Raw genomic sequence first — 19,846 nt, 5'->3', positions numbered from 1 at the left:
TAATCATTGCGATTACTTGAAAATACAGGGCATTGGTGTCTTGTTGTGTGTTATTGATTCTCTGCAGAGGATCAATGGGCCTTATAAAAGGTAAGTCATAAAGTAATTCAGACATTTGTGAACAACAAAGAGGAAAGCACAGATGTTGTGGCTGTGTTGCTGTTTTCATAAATGTCTTACGTTCCTCCCAGTAAAATACTTAAGTATAAAATTTTGCTTTCAAACACATGCAGAAATATTTCTCCAAAGCTTTATTTAGGTAAAAGCATTTTTCTTTGCCTTTTAACATATAACCCTCTGCAGACACATAGAAAAAGAATTCCAGCGATCATGAAGATAAATCAGTGCCAATTCATGCCAGGGCAGGCAAGTAGTTAAAATGCGGATTCTGTATAAATTCCTTTTATATGGTGATCCAAACCGGATTATACTCATGTCAGCCAAAATGTCACCAGGGTAAGTGAAACAGAATGACTCATTCACGCAGATATTAAAAACTGCCCTGAGTTTGGAAGTGCTCCTGCCAAATGTTGAAGATCAGACAATGTGAATCTAAGAGTATAAAGCGTTGGAGTAGAAAAGGCTCACTCTTCATTAGCATACTTATTTAAGTTGGTATTGGGGAGGAGGGGGTGGAGAAAGACAAAGCGAGGAAAAATGGGCTGAGTAGCTACTTTCAGAGCTTCTCCTTGTATGTGCAGTCCAGCATTTTGGGTATGGCCCGTTGCTGGGCAAATAAAACTTCCCAGTAACTAGTAACTAAATTAATTTTCTTAACTGATGTTAATGTAAGCAGCATTGGTTTTTTTCTTTGCACACTTACTCACTAAAAAGTGCAGCCGAGCACACAAATCCGTCCCTTTTGGCATCTGCAAATAAAACGTTGCAGTTTATTGGGGGGGGTATCGACCTCCTACCAACCCCCTTTGTCTTCATCTGGATGTTTTTCAACTTGCTCAGCTTTCCAGAGAAACATCGCTGAGACTTTCTGTGCCCACAGCATTTTTAAAGCGTTTTCCCTTTCCTCCCTGGTGAACCTTCAGCTCTGCTGGCTGGTGGACCAGCAGGCAGCAGTGCAGCTGGTCACTTCGCATGCTGCTTGTGAAAGAAATGCAGATCATATTTGATGAGGAAGGGCTTCCCGAATACAGCAGTTCCTGTGTTCGTCACAGCTCTAGTGCCGCTGCTCTGATGATCCTCATTCCTACTATATTTTCTCAAAAACTGTAGTGATCGAAAGGTAGCCCTAGCTGTAGAGGCAGCGTTGTGGCTTCAACCATTTCTGCCTGCTGCCTGTTTTCCGGTGGTTTCAAACACAGGCTTGAGTCTCTGTAATGTTTTTCTACTAAGTGATAATGCAGGCTATCGCTGAGGAATGGTGCAAACTTTCTGTTAAACAAAAACCCTGCTCCTGGTCCCTAAAACCCCAAATTTCAGTTAGTGAACAGAGTACAATATAGATGGTGATGCTCCAGAACAGGTGCCTGGGAAACCTGTAACTTTTCTTATTCCCAAAGCCTTCAGGAACAGGGCTGATCTTGCCTTGAGGCAGGGAACAGCTTGTGTGACCTCTTGGGGCCCCTAATATTCCATAAATACTCCATGTAGCTGCTTAGCCTTTGAAAACCGATATGTGCCGTCACTTAAAAATAAACAAACTTTGATCTAAAACTTTGTGGTCTCGTTTGATGTGCTTTCAGGCACATAAGCTTTTTCAAGTCAGCTGGGTTTTTTTTCGGTGATATCGGTTGGTCTAAACCCAGATATTTGCCCTTTGTAAACCCTGCCTCACCCACTTTCTTCTAATCATTCAGTTCTAGAGTAAGCATAATAATGTTTTAGATCAAACAGATGTTCCTCCTAAGCTCTTCAAGTTATCTGCATCCAAAAGTATGTCTGTTTTTGTTTTTCTTGCTGACGCTGTCATTTAGTCCAGTAAAAGATGTATTGCCCTCCCTAGGAGCCTTGCTTTGTTTCTCTCTGTAGACCACCGTAGCTGCAGTGACACTACAAGAAGCGCTTTTTCCTTTTCAGTATTCCATTTGTGCATTAAACTGCATTTGTTAGCTCTTAGCCACTTTTTTTTTTTAAAAAAAATACATGTGCAGCTGTTAACTCAAGGCAAGCGTGCTTGTAAAGCCACAAAAATTTGCAGAAAAACGCAGGCCATTTGCAGTACCTGAAACAGCTGCTTTGTCTTCTTTTTTTTTTTTTTTATTAGCCTCTTGATCATGTTGCAAAGTGTATTTGTCTTAACACTCCATGGAAACCAGCCATGTGCGTTTGCACCTTATATATGTGGAAAACCGGAGACGTAGATGTCTCGAACTGATTTGCTGAAGGGTTACCTAGCTGGCTGGGGCAAAAGCTCAGCCGGCCTGAGTCTTCATCCCCCATCCCCCCTGTTGTGCCCCTTCAGTCAGTGTTCTCCTAGTCACTTCAGGTTGAAACCCTTCTGCAGAAAAAAATGAGGCCTCCTCCTTAGTTAAGGAGATTCTCCAGCAAGTGGGAAAAGCTGCTTTTCTTTAATTAAAAAAAATTAAATAAAATTGAAGTTTAGGGGCTCAGGGTGTGAGAAGAACAAGTGGGACAGAAAAGTTGGAAATTTTTGGGATGAGATCACCGAGGGGAGATTATGGAAAAGCGGCTGTTAGCTCAGGAGGGGGAGGGTTTCTCACAGGGCTGCCTCTGTGAATCTCAACAGGCGTGGCTTCCCCCGGAGAGTGGTCGGAGGTGGTGCTTGAGACGGCGCCCGTGGCAGTGGGGTAGGCAGCTGAGGGGGCTGCAGAGATGGGTGCTCTCATCACTCATTACTTCAGCAGTAGCCGATTGGCTTCTCTTCCCATGAGCTCACACTCCTCACCTGCTCTCCCTATTTTAGTTTGGTTCTCAGCAAGCATGACAAATGTGAGCCACTGTGATAGAGCCCCTCAGCAAAGTGGGGCCCAAGTCAGTTGATGGGGTTTTTTAATGTCTTTTGGTAACTCTGGGATATAGATTATGGACAAGAAATAGTTTCAAAAAACCAAAACCCCCTCTCCACCAAACTACTTTGTCATAATTGTAAGGTAAATAGTGGTGGATGTATGTGACATTCAGTACTTTTGGAAAACAGGACCATAGGTGGAAAAAAACCCAGGGATGGGGAAGATTGTGTGGCTGAGCGAAAAAGCTGAGCTGCGCTGTGCCCCTAAGCTGCTGTGTGCTGTTAGACGGGCCTGCTCTTTTCCCGTGCCTCGGTTACCTCGTGTTTGGTGACAGTGGGAACAATGCCACTTACGGGTCTTTGTAGAGGGTTTTCACATTGATCGGTGAAATAATAAACGTGTCACAGTACAATATGGCAGCTTCAGAAACAGAGTAGTCAAGAGGAACTTGCTCTTGGTCTAGTCAAAAGCTTGACAGTTAGTCTTTGATTTTAGTCCTCAGATGTTGTTTGTGTTGATTCAGGACCAGCACAGCAAAATGTAGGTACAAAATGTAGTTTCCATTGGGAAAGTGTAAATATGACCTAGAGACATTATACACAGAATATAAATATCCCATGTATGAGAAATGTGACAGGCTGTATTGATTTTCATTTATTTTTGTGTAGGACTGATCCAAATCGTGTAGAAAAACGTACATAACTATAGGGATTAAGAGCTAGATGTGAACATCTGCCAAAGATGATAAAGAAATTATTTTTAAATGTCTCCTGTGACTTTGTAAGGTTGAAGGCTAAAACTCTTTGTGGTTTGTTTGGTTTTTTTTTTGGTTTTGTGAGTTTGTTTTTTTCCTCCATCTTTTTTGCAGACTTTGAAAGTTTTGTCAGGTACCTCCCACATGTCACACCTTGTCACACAGGATTTCAGGACCTGTCATCTTGCTCTTTTTGCCTTGCAATCCCTCCCTCCCTCTCGATACATCCTTTTCAGATCTTGGAGCTGAGAAGGAGCAGACTTAGTCTCTCCTTGTGTAGGAAAGTCCCGCTGAGAAGCTGCCTGCCGCAGAAAAAGCACGGCTTTCTTAGTGCACCCAGTTGTCAAAGCTAAACAAAGATTTTTTGAAGCTTTGGCTGGGAAGGGGAAGTCTCTATTTGATACAGCACCCATCAGTATCAGAGTGTGGTGTTAAAGCCTCACACAAAGACAGTACCCGTATCCTGAGTATTTTGAAGTGTAGCCCTGACCAGTTATTAAAGGTTCAGTTTTATGTACATGTGTTTGCCTTTTTCTCATGAGTTTGGTAGGAGCATTAGCCATGAAGTCCCAGCCAAATTCCAGCTTTCTTCTGACTTGGCAGATCCGTCCATGTCACTGTCCTGCATCCAGGAGCAACTTGTACTTCAGGCTACGTTTCCATGGTATTAGAGAAAGGTGGTCCTGCACCTGCTTTCTGAGGTGAAGAGTGTAACACATGAAGTCCAGACCTTTGAGAACATTTAGAACTGGATTTAAATTCCTGCAGCTTGGAGTCCCTTTCCTGAATACGTAGTATGCTCGTGAATGAACTTCGACACCCTCTGAAGGATTTGACAATAGGAAGTGCAGGGGTTTGTGCTGTCAAATATATGTATTGTGCCTGGATGCATGTTGTCCTTGGAAGCTACAGATCACTACCAAAAAGAGAGGAATAAGGTCAGATCTTTTGAGAAGGCTTTTCACTTTGTCTGTCTGATTGGGCACTTGCCTTCAGATTTAAGCATGACAATGGTATTGTGCCCGTCTGCTGGTAGAAGGCTATTTTGTTGGCGATATAAAGAGCATTTGCGAGTGGCACCACGGAACTGCTGAGAACAGCGAGGGAGCTGCTCTTCTTGCACTCTTTGCAAGTTCCAGTTCAGCCTTAATCCTGGGTGCTGACTTGGAAAGTAACTTTGCAAAACTGGAGTTAGACCCAGAACAGTTGTTCTGACACGTGGAGGATGTATACAGACAGGCTTGACATAACGGGCCTACGTTTTATTTAAATCACATCCTTTCTAACAACGGTGGGAGAGCTTGAACTATCACAAGAGTTCAGCCAAGGCAATGTCCTTTACAATTATTATGGAAGATTTTTTTTCTTAAAATGAGTGGTAAGAGAGTTAAGTGTTGTAAAGATGGCAAGTACAGCTAGACCAAAGGTATTCCTTATGCAAACTTTTGTTACCAAAGAGAAAGTAGATGTATCCATTTAAAAAACGGAGGGGAAAAAAGGTCCGGTTGTCGGTTGTCATCAGACTGTCCACATGGTGGCACACTTATTCCACAGACAAAAAAAACTTAAAGACAACCCCCCCCCCCCCCCCTCCTCCCCCCTACTTCCCACCCCAATCTACTGGCTACAATCTTTAATGTTTGTAATAAAAAAGAGCTGCCAGTCTGAAGGGCTGACCTTCTGGTGTATAAGACTTAGTGCACCTTCCTGCACTGTTACTTTTCCACTTTGAGGACTGGTGGCTTTTTAAATAAGATTTTTTTTTTTTCCCCCGTTTCTTCTTTGTGACCTTGAATAAAGAAAGTGATTTTATGTTTGTGTCTGACCTTTTACATTTTGTGAAGTACTATGAGTGGCTTTTTGTTCTCTGTGCTAGAAACACCGTGGTGCTCCCCCATTAAGGTGAAACATGGTTATGCAAACTGCAGGACACCTCAAGGGGAATATTACAAGAATGTACTGGGGACAAGATGTGACATTCGTTGTCAAAAAGGCTACGAACTGCATGGCCCTCAGCAGCTAATTTGTCAGTCAAGCAAACGCTGGTCTGGGAAAGTGCTGTGCAAACGTAAGTAGCTATGAAATCTGCGTGTGCAGCTTGCACCTCAGATTCAGCAGACAATAAACTTTATTTGCTTTTGAAACGGTGATCTTGGGATAGTTATTTGCATTTTAAACATGGACAGTATACCTGGATATATATATTGGCTTGTTCTTACAGTGGTACATGGTGTGGTAGGTATGGTGAGTGGTACAAATACGCTCGGTAGAAGAGAAAGATAGGGAACATTTTATGAGTGTGGGATTTTGGTTTGTGGGAATAATTGTATGACAGACCCATAAAGCTGCTTTAAGATCTTGCCCATCTTGGATTTTGTAAGGCAACAAAATTTGTATTGGGTTTCTAAGTGGGCTCTTGCAGTAAAAACATTTTCTGAGAAGAGAGGAGTAGGTACTTGTCATCTTTTTTTTTCTCATATAAATGTTGTATTAGGCCACCGTGTATGTAAAGTTAAATTTGAAACACAGCTAATAAGAACAGTGTGAAAAGCCTCACGTGGACATGACTTTCTCCCACTTGTCATTCTCTATCTGCAGCCTTGTTCCTGTGTAATACCCCCCATTCATATTACTCTGAAGGGGGATAACAGGTTTCCAGAGATCTTTGTTTTCTATTCCAGAAAAGCGCTGCCCCACCCTGTCCATGCCGACCAACGGGGGCTTCAAGTGTTTAGATGGTGCCTACTTTGGCTCGAGGTGTGAGTACTACTGTTCACCGGGATACCAGCTGAAAGGCGACCGCATAGTAACGTGCATGGACAACAAAGTCTGGAGCGGACGGCCAGCATCCTGTGTGGGTAAGTAGGATGGCTAGTCGGCATCCTGGAAGGTCTGCATCTTGAGGCACCTGCTGGTGCCCGAGTTCTCCAAATGAGTTCCAAAATGCCCTTTAGTCCAGTTCCTGGGGGGAAAGAAGCAACAGTCCCTTTTGAGGAAGCAGAGAGCAGTTTTCCTAAGGGATACGTAGTGCTGTCACTTAGTACTGTCAGTCCCAAGTGCCCGTCCTCCTTACACATGCGCTATCAGGTCCAAGTGTTACCACTTTAATAAAGACGAGGCTGGTGTAAACGGTCAGAGCTTTACGACGCTTGTAACAGCCTCTGCTGATCTCCTGCGTGACTCGTTGGTAGTCGGTAATGACTGTGCTGCTCTTCTAGCGTGTTCTCCCTGCTGCAGTCTGTCCGGCTCTCTGCGACTTAATGATAAAACAGGTTTGACACTAAAGCCTTTGTCTGACCTCCCTTGTTGCTTTTCTTTCGTGGGATCGTGGTTTCCAAATATATCCAGGGAATATGAGCGGACTGTAGCTACCAGCATGACTGCAGCGAGCTAAACTAAATTTCAGCCACATTAGTTCTGAATTAGAACTGAATTTCAGTTCACATTAGTTACGCCAGCAATTTTCATTACATAGTCAGTGGTCTCCCAGGAACCTCGGCTGGAATAATTGGTTTTATATACATAAATCAAAAGAGAGATAAACAAATATTGAGATTCAACTTTCCTTTCTACTAATGAGACTTCAGCAGATAGTGAAGTTTCAGCTGCTGCTCTTGTTTCTCAGAAGTCTTTGACAAAAGGTTCGGCAGCCACCCAGAAAGGAAAGTATTTTTTTGGCCATCTGAATCGGCTACCAGTAATTTAAGCTTGTGGGTGGTAGAGTATTTGTGTTCAGTGTGTTGTGTTTATGATAACTTGGTTTTCCTCAGAATGCCTGTGGCTCAGTCTAGGTTCGCAAATGGCTTTGGAGTCTCTCCACTGTGGCCTGATGTTCGCAGAATTTTGTTCATGTTTCCTGTTACTTGGTGTTGTACAAATGTAGAAGTGAGCCTGCTGCTTGGGTCTAGACTGTCTATGGTGTCACTTGTTTTTATTTACAAAAACAAGGCCTGTCCTCAGTGGTGTGGGCAGAGGAAGAAAAACAGACCCTTTTAAGTTTAGGAATGTTAAGATGTTGTCCTCTGTATTTCCTGGCACTTTCAGAACCTCATCTGTTTGCAGCAGCGGGGTGCTTATTACAGAGGATGCTGTCTTGCAGAGTAGAGTAAGCAAGTATGTCTTAAGCAAAAAAAGAGGCTAAATTAGCACTAACACTTCTTTTTTGATTCTAAAAATGGAGCATAATTGTTGCATAGGGTATGATTTCAAGTCCCAAGTAACCCAGTAAAAGTAATGCTATTCTTGAAGTTCTGGAAATACCATGTAGTATGGAGAAGATCCCTTCAAACCTTGTGTGCTCACAGTTCCTATGTGCGAGTCGTGAGTTACACAGTGAGCAGACTGTTTAATAAGGCTGTCGTTTGACCTCTCGATAGGTAGGATAGAGATTTTTTTCTCTACGTGACCCTAACAGTATAATGCAGTTTGCAATTGAACACGTACCCCTTCCTGCAATTCAGTAGCTACAGAAGTCATCAGTGAACTGCAGCCCATGAAAGCTTACCAGTGGCCAGGAGAGAACTGGCTGAACAGCTCACTTTCAGCTGAGGCGTCAGATTAAGGTGAGGGAAGCAATGAAATACAAATGCAAAGAGGCTGGTTTGTTTCTTACTGTAGCAATTAGTTATATAAGCAGTTAGTTGTACAGTGGACAGTAGGGATGCTACGTGTGATCATAGGCATGGGCTGGTAAAGTTCATGTCATTGCAAATTGGTAGGGGAGTGGTCTGGGGACACCACAGCTACTGGCACAATTACTGCAGACCTGAATTTATAATCTTTTGGAAAACAAGGGGCTTTCCTCTACACTTTCGTACTGCAGTTGCACTGTTTAGCATTTTTGCACAAAACTACGTGGGGTTCACGGTGCCGTAGTGAAGACCCAGGTAGGAAAGGCATAAGGCTAACATCATTGCTGAAAAAGTAGTCATTAAAAAGGGGGGAAAAGATTTTTTTTTTTTTTTTTTTTAACTAAATAAAATCAGGTGTGTTTTAGCAGTCACTTATGGAAGCCTTTACAGACAGTGAGTATTCTATCCTAACAAAGCAGACTGTCTGTCCGCTGTTGTCCTCCTATAAGAGGAAGGATATCCTTCATGCTGCTATTTAATCAAATAATTTTGAAAGGTCAATGTACAGCTGCTTTTGGTTATCCGTTAGCTAAAAATGTCAATACTCACTTGAATAATATTTCCATTATATCGTTAATGCACTGTAACATGGATTGAAACAGGTATTTTCCTCTAGAAGATTGAAAAATGTTTCATTTTCCTGATGATCGTCTAACAGGTTGTGGTAAATGGCTGTCACTGTGCTAAGTCATCCTTTTGTCACATCCTAAGACTGTACTGGTAGGTAGTTAACTAACAGCTTCCAACTATGGATGTCTGAAACAAGCTTTGCACTCTGAGTCATTAATTATACAGGCCCTGATAATGGGTGTTTGGAAATACAGAGCAGTGCCTTGTGGAGGAGCATAGGGAGAGCAGGACAATGTTTTTCATTCCCCCTTTTATGATTTCCAGTCTCTTCAGCTCTTTATGCTTTTGACACAGGCTAACGTTTTGAATTAACTTCCAGCCATCGTTTAACGCCATCAGCAGTCAGTCGTAACAGCGTGTTTATGTAGCAGCAGCAGACCATTTACCTGCCCCACACAGACTCTTGAATAAGCACACAGTGGGCATTCGGTACCAGCCCATCTTATAACTTGTCATCCCAAATTCACAATCAAACAAACGTAAACCTCGAACGAACTATGCGAAAGGCAGTTAACCAGCTCTCTAAATTTTGTTGAAATTGTTAATATGGCCAGTCCCAGAAGTATGTTTAAAAACGAGATTAAATAAAACTAAAACCTATTTGAAAACTTGGCATTTTTCTCCACAAAGTTCAAAAGGCCGCTTTAAAATTTGGTGTTCCACTGCTGACCTCCTGATGCCATGTCTGCAATGCTGCTGCCCCGCGTGGAGCCGGAGAACCAGTTGCTGCTGCCGAGTAGCCAAGAAAAGTGACAGCTTACAAGAATGTGGCTGAACAGCGCGGAGTTTTTTAAAGAAAACTCAATTTCCCTGCCCATAGTTTAAGCCTTGCAGGCGAGATTCACCGGCTTAATATATAGCCCTGCTAAACAGCTTAAATAAATCCGCTTGGCGTTTCATCAGTCTTTCAGCCGTGACACCGCAGTAAAAGCGCCGGACTAGCCGTACGGGGTCAGGCCCTGGCTCCAGCTCTGGCCAGGCATCCTGAGACTCTGACAGTCCGGTGCTCATGGGATGATTTTTCCCTCTGATAAAACCTCCGCAGCAGTCAGCAATTTTGTGGGTTCCTCCGTTGGGGTTTGTTTTGGAACCAGTTTAGTTTTGTGACCTGCAGGTGGGCACCTTGCTCCTGTCATACATTTTATTGAAGGTTTTTTGGGGTGGTGTTGGGAGGTTGTATTTCAGTTTGGCCGCTTATGCCTTTGCCTGGATCGCCTTCTCTGCATCTAAACGGGTTGGGGTTTTTTAAGACCTGTCTTCCTTCTGCCAGGCTGTGGCCAAGGTGCTTAATTAATACGCTGTAGATTGGCTGCAGCTTTGTGCGAGGGCACAAGGAAAAAGACCTCAGCGCTCTTTGGTTTAACGCATCCCATGGCAGTTAAAGAGCCTCTGTGGTAGACACCTGCTTTCTCGTGGTCCGTTTCAAAGCAGAGTTATTCTGGTGGGGTTCACTTAGTGCCTGTTGAATGCTAAGAGGCAGCTGAAATGACCAAAAAAAGAAAATATCCTTTCCAGGAATGTTAAAGTCCAGCTAAAAAGGCTGCCTGGGCCCCGGGTGCTTGGTGAGTTGGTTCCCACAGTAACTGTGCTTTTTGTCTTTATGATGTGGAAGTCCCTGCCGGTTCATACCAACCAGCCTTCGCTGTGCTAAGTAGCTTAACGAGTTTTCTGATTAATTAAGTGCTTAAAACACTGGGTCCTTAAATGCCGTTCTGTCTTTTATTCCAGCATTATGTTTATTTAATGTATACTGACCTTAGCACAGCGGTGAGCTGTTGTCACAGCGAACTAAGCAGAGCCAGAAGCAGCCTTGGTGAGACTGGGTTATTTCCTGCCCTAATCCAGCTACGCTGGGGGGTTAGCGAGAGCAACGTAGTTTTGTAGAGGCGGGCAGAGCTCTCGCTGGCTGCAGCGTGAGCAGGTTTCCCAACATAATGAGCGGGTACTCTAAAAATAATGGAGAGAATAAGCAATATTAAGAAAGGAGACAAAGTACTTGGAAATCCTGCGCGTTTGCATACTGTAGCAGATGAAGGAAGGAGGAGTGAACGAACTCACAAAGTGAAAAAGTTAAAGAAGCCGTAAAGATGAACCTTGTTCTTGTAAAGTCCAGGAAGCTTCAAAAGTGTGCTTTACAAATGGTCCTAATCACAATATCTACCGCACAGACGAACAAAGAGAGGAAGAGCAGGTAAACAGAATGTCCAGGCTCCTTGGGTACAGTCTTGGGCATCCCTCCTTCGAGTTCAAAGCTAAATATTTATCCGTTTGCTGAAGTTGCTTTTTAACAGGGGACTGTGTAAAGAAATTTACAATAACTACTTTTAGTGATTTTTTTTTTTTTTTTACATTGCAAGGGGTTGATCACTGTCATCTCTTACTCTTCTTACAAAAAGGTGAGAAGTACAGGCCCCCCCCCATGCCTTGGCTGGGACGGCTTCGGTGTTGAGGAGGGAAGCTGAAGGTGGTTCACGTTGGGTTACATTGACAGCAGGGCAAGAGCTGCGCAGAGAACGCGTAGCTGTAACACAGGCACACGTGCCTATTTCCGTGACCTTTATTTCCACAGATACTGAACCGCCGAGAATCCAGTGCCCGAGCGTGAAGGAGAAAACCGCGGAGCCCAACAAGTTGACGGCCAGAGTGTTCTGGGACACCCCGGAGGGGCGGGACACTGCTGATGGGATTCTGACAGAGTAGGTGCAACCCTGTAGATGTTTGCATTTTCTGCTTTTTATTCCTGGGGTCCCTTTGTTAGTAATTCAGCTGATGAGGGCGGCCAGGTACCCTCTCCCCGTCATTCATCCAAGATGCTTATTTGTAGCTGTCGCAGGTCACTGGCCCGTAAAGAATTGCGTGTTTAACTGAAAAAGTTGACAACTTGGAGGTGGATCGTTCAGGAACTGGCTCCTACATGAAGGGCAGCAGATTGTTGTGGTTATTTTAGAGCTGATGGAATAAATGACGATAGCATTTTGACTGTGCCTGTGAGATTTTCCAGAGCCGCTTTGTGGGTCTCTTCTCATATACAAGTTTCTTTAAGCAAGTCACCTTTTATACGTAACAGTGAAGAGACAATAGTGCATTGGAGGTAGCAGCAGGGACAATTTTGAGTGTCTTAAAAAAAACAAGATGAATTGTATCACAAAACAATATCTGCAATCATCTTTAGGCTTCTTCCTGAAGAAGTGCTGAGTACTGATGTCACGGTGTTCTGCAGCTACTTGTGAAGTTATGCCTCTCATTTGAAACATAAGGATCTTTAAACATTGGATCTAAACACTTTCTTCAAAATTTCCTTCTCAGTCTTTATGGTTTCACAGTCACATTTTCCAGCACAACAAGGTGCACTTGTGATGGTACCACTGTCTCTGATTTGCCCATCTTTATCGTGCAGGATCCATGGCAGTCTGTCTAGGTTATTGTAATGAAAGGGTACAGAACATCTGCTTTTTTCACTAAGCAAGTTACATCTTTTAACTCTGTTACTAGTGGACCGGTTAAGCTTAAAATCTCAAAGTTGTAAGCTTAAAGAGGGTTGTGGTTTTATGTGAATACAAAAAACACTGTTGAAAGACACAGTAACTTTGTTCTTTTATTGTTACAGTTTAAATACTATCAGAAAGAAAAATTCATTACACAATTGTGTTAAGGTCTAATGTGATAGTTCTATGGCAATTAACAGCATCAAAAAACTTAAGCCTGACAAAAACTTTGAAAAGTGTCACAATAAAGAAATTCCAAAGTCTTTTTGATTAAATGTCTGGCAGGCAAAAAAACAGAAGGGGAATAACCCATGTAGACTTTGTCATATGAGTAACTGTTCCCAGTGCTGAAAAGGCTAGCTGTTGAATCTGTGGAAGCTCTTCCATAAATCTGGGGTTTTTTTTTATAAAATCTTGCTGAACTGTTGTGTTTTATAGAGTGTACAGTGCTTTCCTTAAATGCACTGGTCCCGTGAGTATGTAAGCTTTCCCATTACACAGAACACTGCTCAGCCTCACTGCTTCAGTACTGAGGATACGTTTAACATCCTTAAATCCTGACACATTTGCAGGAAAGGAACGAGTTCCAGGTGAAAACCCTGCTGTGTATCACCGCGCCCTTCTGCTGTGACAATAAATCTCGCTTTCTGTTCCATTTTTGTACGTTAGTACAGTCACGGGAGCAGTGCAGAGCAGCCACGTGGGGTACGTCCCCATTGTAAGAGGCTGGACGTTTTCTTGCACCCCGCTGGCTCTGGGTTGCGCTGCAGCCTGGCAGTGGATTGTTCACGATACAAAATGAGGGAGGCTCAATCTCGATTTTCCTTACATAGGGAAAAGGAAGCTCGAGTTCCTTTGGGCATGGCGTGATGCTCAGCTGCACTGCGGAGTGTCTTACGGGAAGCGAGCAGGCCCTGCCTGCTCTGCCTCCCTTGTCTCAGGAGGGTGAGACCCTTTTGTACGACTCCAGGGTGGGCTGATGGTAGCAAGTTTAAACACTCTGGTCACCGTTGCCCAGCTTCTTCCCTTGCTTACTCTCAAGTCTTCAGTCATGCAGCACAGCCAGACAGTCTTAGCATGCCACAAACGTCACTTTTCAGGCCTTTACAGCATTGTCAGTAGGAAAATGCTGGTGAATTTATGAATGTCTGTCCTGTTTTATCTCCTGTTTTAGTGTTATTTTGAAAGGCCTGCCACCAGGGTCACATTTTCCAGAAGGTGACCACAAAATCCAATACACTGTGTATGACAGAGCTGAAAACAAAGGCACTTGCAAATTTCTTGTTAAAGTCAGAGGTAAGAATGATGTTTTACCCTATAAATAGTCACTAATTTGCATCTGGCTGAGTAGGCAATTTGAGAAATGTCCTCATTTCTCTGTTTAGCTGCATCTGTATGTGTATATAAACTGTACGTTGATACTGAAAGGTAGAACGACATCTTGCTCAAGACCCTGGCGGCCAGGCCTGCAGCAGGGTGGGTGGCCAGCGCTCTGCAGCTCCCCCTGCGCTTCCTCCTGCTGGCTTCTCCCGGCTACTTAGCTTGTGAGCTGCTGTAACAAGGATATGAAGGTGTTTTTTTCAGCTGTGACTCACATCTGTCAAGCAGGACTGCCCTTTCGCAAGACCAGGTCTTGAAATCTGGCATTGAATATACGGAGATGAAACCCGTAGGTTTCAGCTTCAGCTCTCTGTGCTCCACAACCTTTTGTCACCATGATACCACAATCACATGCATACACCTATACATCTGTATACATAGGAGTTAAGAGAGGTTTTTAAGTACATGACTCTAATAATATAGACAGCACACAGAAAAATGTCTTCTGCATTGGTATTCTGCTGGCCATGCTACCCTAGTAACGACAGGGTGATTCATGCCGTGTCATTTTTGTTTTGTTTTCTTCCTGCCTCTCGCTTAAAGTCAGGCGCTGTGTGAAGTTAAATGCCCCAGATAACGGCTACATCAAGTGTTCAGGTGATGGAAATAACTACGGCGCTACATGCGAGTTCTCCTGCATTGGTGGCTACGAGCTGTCAGGAAGCCCAGCTAGAGTGTGCCAGTACAATTCGGGGTGGTCAGGAGTGGAGCCAACCTGTGCACGTAAGTGAGTATTTCACCGCTTTACCAGCAGGGCTGCCAGAGCAATGGTTCTCGTGGCAGTGAGAGTTTGGGATGGGGGTGTGGGGTGGAATACAGCTGCAAACTTTAATGCCTAGAGGTAAGAAACTTAACATCTTTGTCTCCTCTGCCAATCTGCACTTGCAGCTGAAGCCTTTGCCACCTTTGGCTGCTCTTTCCTGGGATGCTGATCGTACCTCACAACTGATAATGTGTTTTAGCTCAAAGCTCTCTACAAAACTTCACATTCTGGAGTCAATCCGTCTTGCAAGCCAGAACAGCTTAAGATAAAATTGTTGGCTTCAATGAGGCCAGTATTTCACCCGTATCATCTTTATTATTATTCTCTTTTTCCTGTGCTGCTTCTGTCTAACAGTTTGCGCTTTTAGAAACAGATCTGTTTTCAGGACTTGCTCTAACTTGTGTTTTAAATTTAATTCTAGCCATGAATATTAATGTGAATGTGAGGACTGCAGCTGCACTTCTGGATCAATTTTATGAGAAGCGGAGACTGCTAATTATTTCAACTCCCACTGCAGCCAACTTCTTCTACAGGATGCAGTTGGGAATGCTGCAGGTAAAACACATTTTGGGGAGGGGGGGAGGGCGTGCAATTATTTTTCTTCTTTAAAGAAAGACACAAGAGAACAAGATCCACTGTTTTATATAAATCTGCAGAGTTCAGCTGTTATAGTGCAGCCACTGGAGGATCTGGCTGAAGCAGTAGCAGTTCTGGATTAATCATTTTTACATGGGTTTGAGTTGAAACATCTCCCCCTGCTCTAATTCAGCTCTTTTCTGGATTGTGCTGCCTCTGACTGACCAGTCACTGAGTCCCAGGCAGTTCCGGCCCTCTTCCATCCTCCCCAAATTAATTTAATACTAACTTGTGCTCAGTAGTCATTCCCTAACTCAGCTCCTAAAGAAGTTGAAAAACCCCCCAACTGTCCAGCACTGCAGTGGTTGCAGTTCACGCAGACCAGGCTTAGAGACTTTGTAACTACAACGCAAGGAAGTGTAAAAAGCTTCAGAAATAACCAGTGAACCGGCAAGGGACCAGAGACGCAGCACAGAAGTCATCTAGAGTGCTGGAGGTAGCACTGGGGTATTTTGTTCCAAAAAAAAAGGAAAACTTTGGGTAATTGTCCTTCTTACGTGCTGTAAATGTGATGCTGTTGTTGGGTTCTTGCTCGACTTATGGATGTGTCTCAGAAATGTACCTGTGACCTCAGGGAAAGGAGCCAGTCCTGTATTCTTTCACAGCGGCAAGTGCTTCCGTCTTGTTTCTTTTCTCACCACTGTAACAAAAAATGTATAAATAGTTATTGGGATATGAACACGATGATGTCTCTAACGGCTGGCTTAAGTTACAGTTGTATTAAAAAAAACAGGTTTTCTTTTCCCCCACTAGATTAACTTGGGAAGAAAATTCAGTATATTGATCAAAATGAAATAGTTTAAAATACTAAATATAATGGCTATAGTACTTTTCCCAGTGCTTGACAGTGGTCAAACTAGTTGGCATGAAAGAAAACTTCCTGCAGTTGACTCCAATTTCACATACCTGGCTTTGATTGCCAAATTGGCACAATGCTTAATACACTGACGTCCTTTCATGTCACTACAAAGCCAAGTTTATATTTCTCCTGGGTGGTCCCTGTGTGTTGTTTTTCTTGGAGCAGTTAAGAATCCATCATTTGACATCCCCTGGAGTCAAGAGGTTCTGGCTGTTCACATTAGAGACTTTTCAAAACGTGCTCTCATTGCAGTTTAAACCATCTCACTAACACAAGGTCATCAGACTCTTTATGAACACTCGCCGCACGCTCCAAACAACCCCCCTGTTCTGTCACTGATAACTAATACACCTCTTTCTTCTGTTAACCCTTCCAGCCAGCACAGTGTGGTTTAGACCTCCGACACGTTACTGTAGTTGAATTGGTTGGTGTCTTCCCAGCACAGATAGGAAGAATAGGTGTGAAGCTGCTGCCCCCGTCACTTGCCCTGCAGCTCAGGTAAAGCTCTCGCTATTTTCGTGTTTGCACCTTAGCATATGTGATGATGTATTGCTTTTTATCCCTGCATCTTACTCTCTAATATACATATTCTACTCTAACGTACATAGCTAGACACTGGACAGTGGATGTTGGTGAGTTTTAGGATTAGTTTGCTCTCTGTGTAGTAGCTACTGCAAATTCGTGGGCGTTTGCTCTCAATTTCATAAATACCATAGACTTCAGCTTGTTTCGCGTTTAAATGGGCCACGACCCACATGCCACTCTTTCAAGCAAGCGCCCTGCCTTCCCTGACCCTTCGCTCAGACAGAGCGAGTTTCTGAACTCCTGTGAACTCCCCGTGTATCCCTTTGATCGTGCTGTAGGTCTGTATCTCTGGGTGCAGCCCCTGCAGGCACTTCGCGTACGGCCGCGTTTGTGCTGGCGTTGGGCTGATGCAGCCATGGCAGGGCGCGACCGCCTTGCAAGGACAGCCCCGGGGCAGCTGCCAGGCCAGAAGGGGAAGCAGGGGTCGCTCTTTGAAGTGCGTGTAGAGGTGATACAGGCGGTGTTCCAAAGGGGAAATGATCTCAGCCTCCCCAGCCTGGCTACAAGACTCAGCAGTTTTAGTGAGGTGCTTAAACTGATTTGGCTTGGGTTTTGGACTGACAGGGGGTTGGTTTTCACTTGAAAGGGAGACTTCAGATGCCAGCATTTCCTAGGGGCAGGAGAAATACAAGAGCCAAAAGTGAAGGCCTCAGTGGCAGGGAAAGGAGTAGTTATTTAGTCCAGGAGCATCTTAGGCAACATCTTTGGTGATAACGCCTGAGGAACTGGAGAGAGTTTTAATTGGGGACAATAAAAAATGCTAACAAGTCAGTGAGGTTTTTTTGGATTACAAAAAATAAAAACATTTGTTCTCTATAAAAGGAAAAAGGGAACACAAAGAGCTTCTCTTTTATTCAGAAAAGTAAAAGTACTTTTACTAAAGTTGAAGTGGTTTTCTTGTGGGTCTGTAGAAAATAATAAACTCTGGTAACACGCCATTCCACCAGCCCCCACAACCTTTAACAGAGCTGTATTTTGGAAATCGGGATGGTAGGACCTGCCCTGCCCCCAGTGAAAGTTAGTTTTCTATTTGATTTTTTTTTTTTCTCTGTTGTTACTGCGGTGTGTAAATGGCAGCATTCCAGTTCTGGGAGGCACTCTTAAACGTACTGTATAAAGATGCTGTCCAGAATTGGCATTCAGTAAAGTAATGAGCACAGGCACCTCAGTTAAAACTTTGGAAACCTCAGAAGGTTAGCATTTGGATTTGTAGAAGGTAAGCATTTTTCTTAGGTGAGATGGGGCACAAGAGGAATGTAGTTTCCTATCGCCATAGCTTAGCTTCAGACTGTATTTTAGTTTGAATTTAATAGCCAAGCTCCCTAATTGCAACAAGAAGATGCCTAGAGCACTCAAACTTGTTAGAAGGCTGAGGAAGGTCAATTTTGATGCTTGACACCTTACCAACATCACCCCCAGACCCTGTTCTTCACGGCAGCTTTCCTGTCCTGACACCATTCTGTCACGGCTGCCTGAATTTATTTTCCCCACACCAATGATGTTGGCTGACTGCACGTCTAAGGACCGTGTAGTTCGTTACTCCTTCAAGCAAGAGCTGAGAAGAGCACTGAGGATATACTTTTGTTACTGTCGCACCTCCAGAGCACCTCAGATGACCCCTTTTACCACTTGGAAGGAAGGGGCTCTGCCGTGAACAACGGTGACTTTTGTTCTCCTAAACTGGAGTTACCACCAGGTGGATGGTGGCTATTAGGAAGTGATGAAAACTGACTCCAATAATTTTGTTCTGCTTTTTCTCGTTGCGGTTTTATACCACGTAGCAGCCAAGAAAGGGAAGAGTCTGCTTGTAACTCCAGCTCCAGCACAGTGGTTTTCTGTAGGCAGTGTGTATAGTACTTTATCTTATTTTTTTTAATCTCTTGTGATAGCAATAGGTAATGGCATGTGCTATACTAACAGTCAGAGGTCTGAGAAGAAAACCCGAGTGCAGTTACCTTGACCCTTCCCTAAGGCAGAGGTAGAGCCTGCAGCACATGCAGGCACCCACTGTCTCTCTGACTCCTTGCTCTTAACAGCTGAAACAAAGCGGACCCTGTGTAGCTGCCTCTTCCATCCCCACCTTCCTCTGCCAACAGGCTGGTTCTGCCATTTATTAGTTTGCAGTGCCCAGGCAGTGGATGAAGGGCTTTAACAAAACAAGTGCCTTGTTTTGCAGGCTGCTGCTGAGGATCCCCCATTACAATTTCAACATCGTGGTGATGGACAAGCATGGAATGGACAAGGAACGCTATCCCTTCCCAGCGACGCCAGCTGAGCTCTTTGCACTTATTGACAATTTTCCCTTGAGAAAAGAAGAGATGAAACTGCAAGCAGAAATTGGTCAGTCGTGTCCCTAATTCAGAATTGCAGGGCTTGCAGTTATCACTGAATTTTTTTTAATCCACGTCATTCTCCCCTGGGTGCTACACGAAGCATGGCTTTTTTAATCACTGATGTACAGATTTTTTGTGTGTACTGTTAAGTCTGTCCAGCTGTGTAGCTGTTCTGCATAGAAGTATGCATGATGCTTTTTTTGGTACTTTTCAGCCATCTTTAGGTAATGGTGTACGTAGGATTACAGCCCATGGCTTTTCTTACCCGTGGAATTACTGACATGGCATTTCTTGTACAGAGAGTGAAGAACTGAGGCATGTTTCTGGGAGTTTATTGCGGATTTTTCATTCAGTGTAAAGTTGGGGTTTCTTTCTTACTGTTTATAAGTCTTTTTATTAATAAAATATTGTTTTGCAAACAGATAGTTGTCTAAATTCCTCTTGGAGATAGAAGTTGATCGATCAATTCAAAAGTTGGATCAAAATACCTCTCCGCAAACCATTGTAACAGGACATTAGCCTCAGTTTGAAAGGGTACAAGCAACCCAGCGGTGTCTTTCAGTTCCACTAACATTAGGGTCAATCACAGACACAAAGGACAAGCCAAAGGCAACGCAGGTACCTGTTTTCAACAGCAGCGGGGAGAAAATAGCTGATAGCAGGAGTGTGGAAGTCATTGCCGGAAGGAGTGCGATAACAGAACAGCGAGCAGCACAGAAGATGGACAGTAATCACTAGAGGCCACATACTGCAATACTTGATAGAAAAATATGCTCTTACCCGCTATGCTTCTGCTTCCAACTTTTCATGTCCAACAGACTTGAAGTAGCAGATTTCTTTCCCCTCTTCATCGTGGAGACAGA

General features: G+C 43.7%; 1 protein-coding gene across 2 annotated transcripts in view; it reads left to right on the top strand.

Annotated features, from left to right (window-relative positions):
* The window catches only part of SRPX (sushi repeat containing protein X-linked), a 45,722-nt gene extending 26,715 nt beyond the window's left edge, over positions 1-19,007 (top strand). Inside the window, exons 3-11 of one of the 2 annotated variants that reach the window (XM_086470886.1) lie at positions 2,660-2,669; positions 5,558-5,749; positions 6,363-6,539; positions 11,512-11,638; positions 13,602-13,723; positions 14,351-14,530; positions 14,992-15,125; positions 16,442-16,563; positions 18,827-19,007. In XM_086470886.1, coding sequence (XP_086327012.1) covers positions 2,660-2,669; positions 5,558-5,749; positions 6,363-6,539; positions 11,512-11,638; positions 13,602-13,723; positions 14,351-14,530; positions 14,992-15,125; positions 16,442-16,563; positions 18,827-19,007 — 1,245 coding nt within the window. The remainder of the gene's footprint in view (positions 1-2,659; positions 2,670-5,557; positions 5,750-6,362; positions 6,540-11,511; positions 11,639-13,601; positions 13,724-14,350; positions 14,531-14,991; positions 15,126-16,441; positions 16,564-18,826) is intronic. The other variant, XM_086470952.1, reaches the window with a different exon arrangement.
* The last annotated feature ends 839 nt before the right edge of the window (positions 19,008-19,846 follow it).

The sequence above is a fragment of the Leptosomus discolor genome, chromosome 1, assembly GCF_034619465.1.
Source record: "Leptosomus discolor isolate bLepDis1 chromosome 1, bLepDis1.hap2, whole genome shotgun sequence".
NCBI classification, from domain to species: Eukaryota; Metazoa; Chordata; class Aves; order Leptosomiformes; family Leptosomidae; genus Leptosomus; species Leptosomus discolor.
Note: the sequence above shows the minus strand (reverse complement) of the source record. Positions and strands in the feature narration are given on the sequence as shown.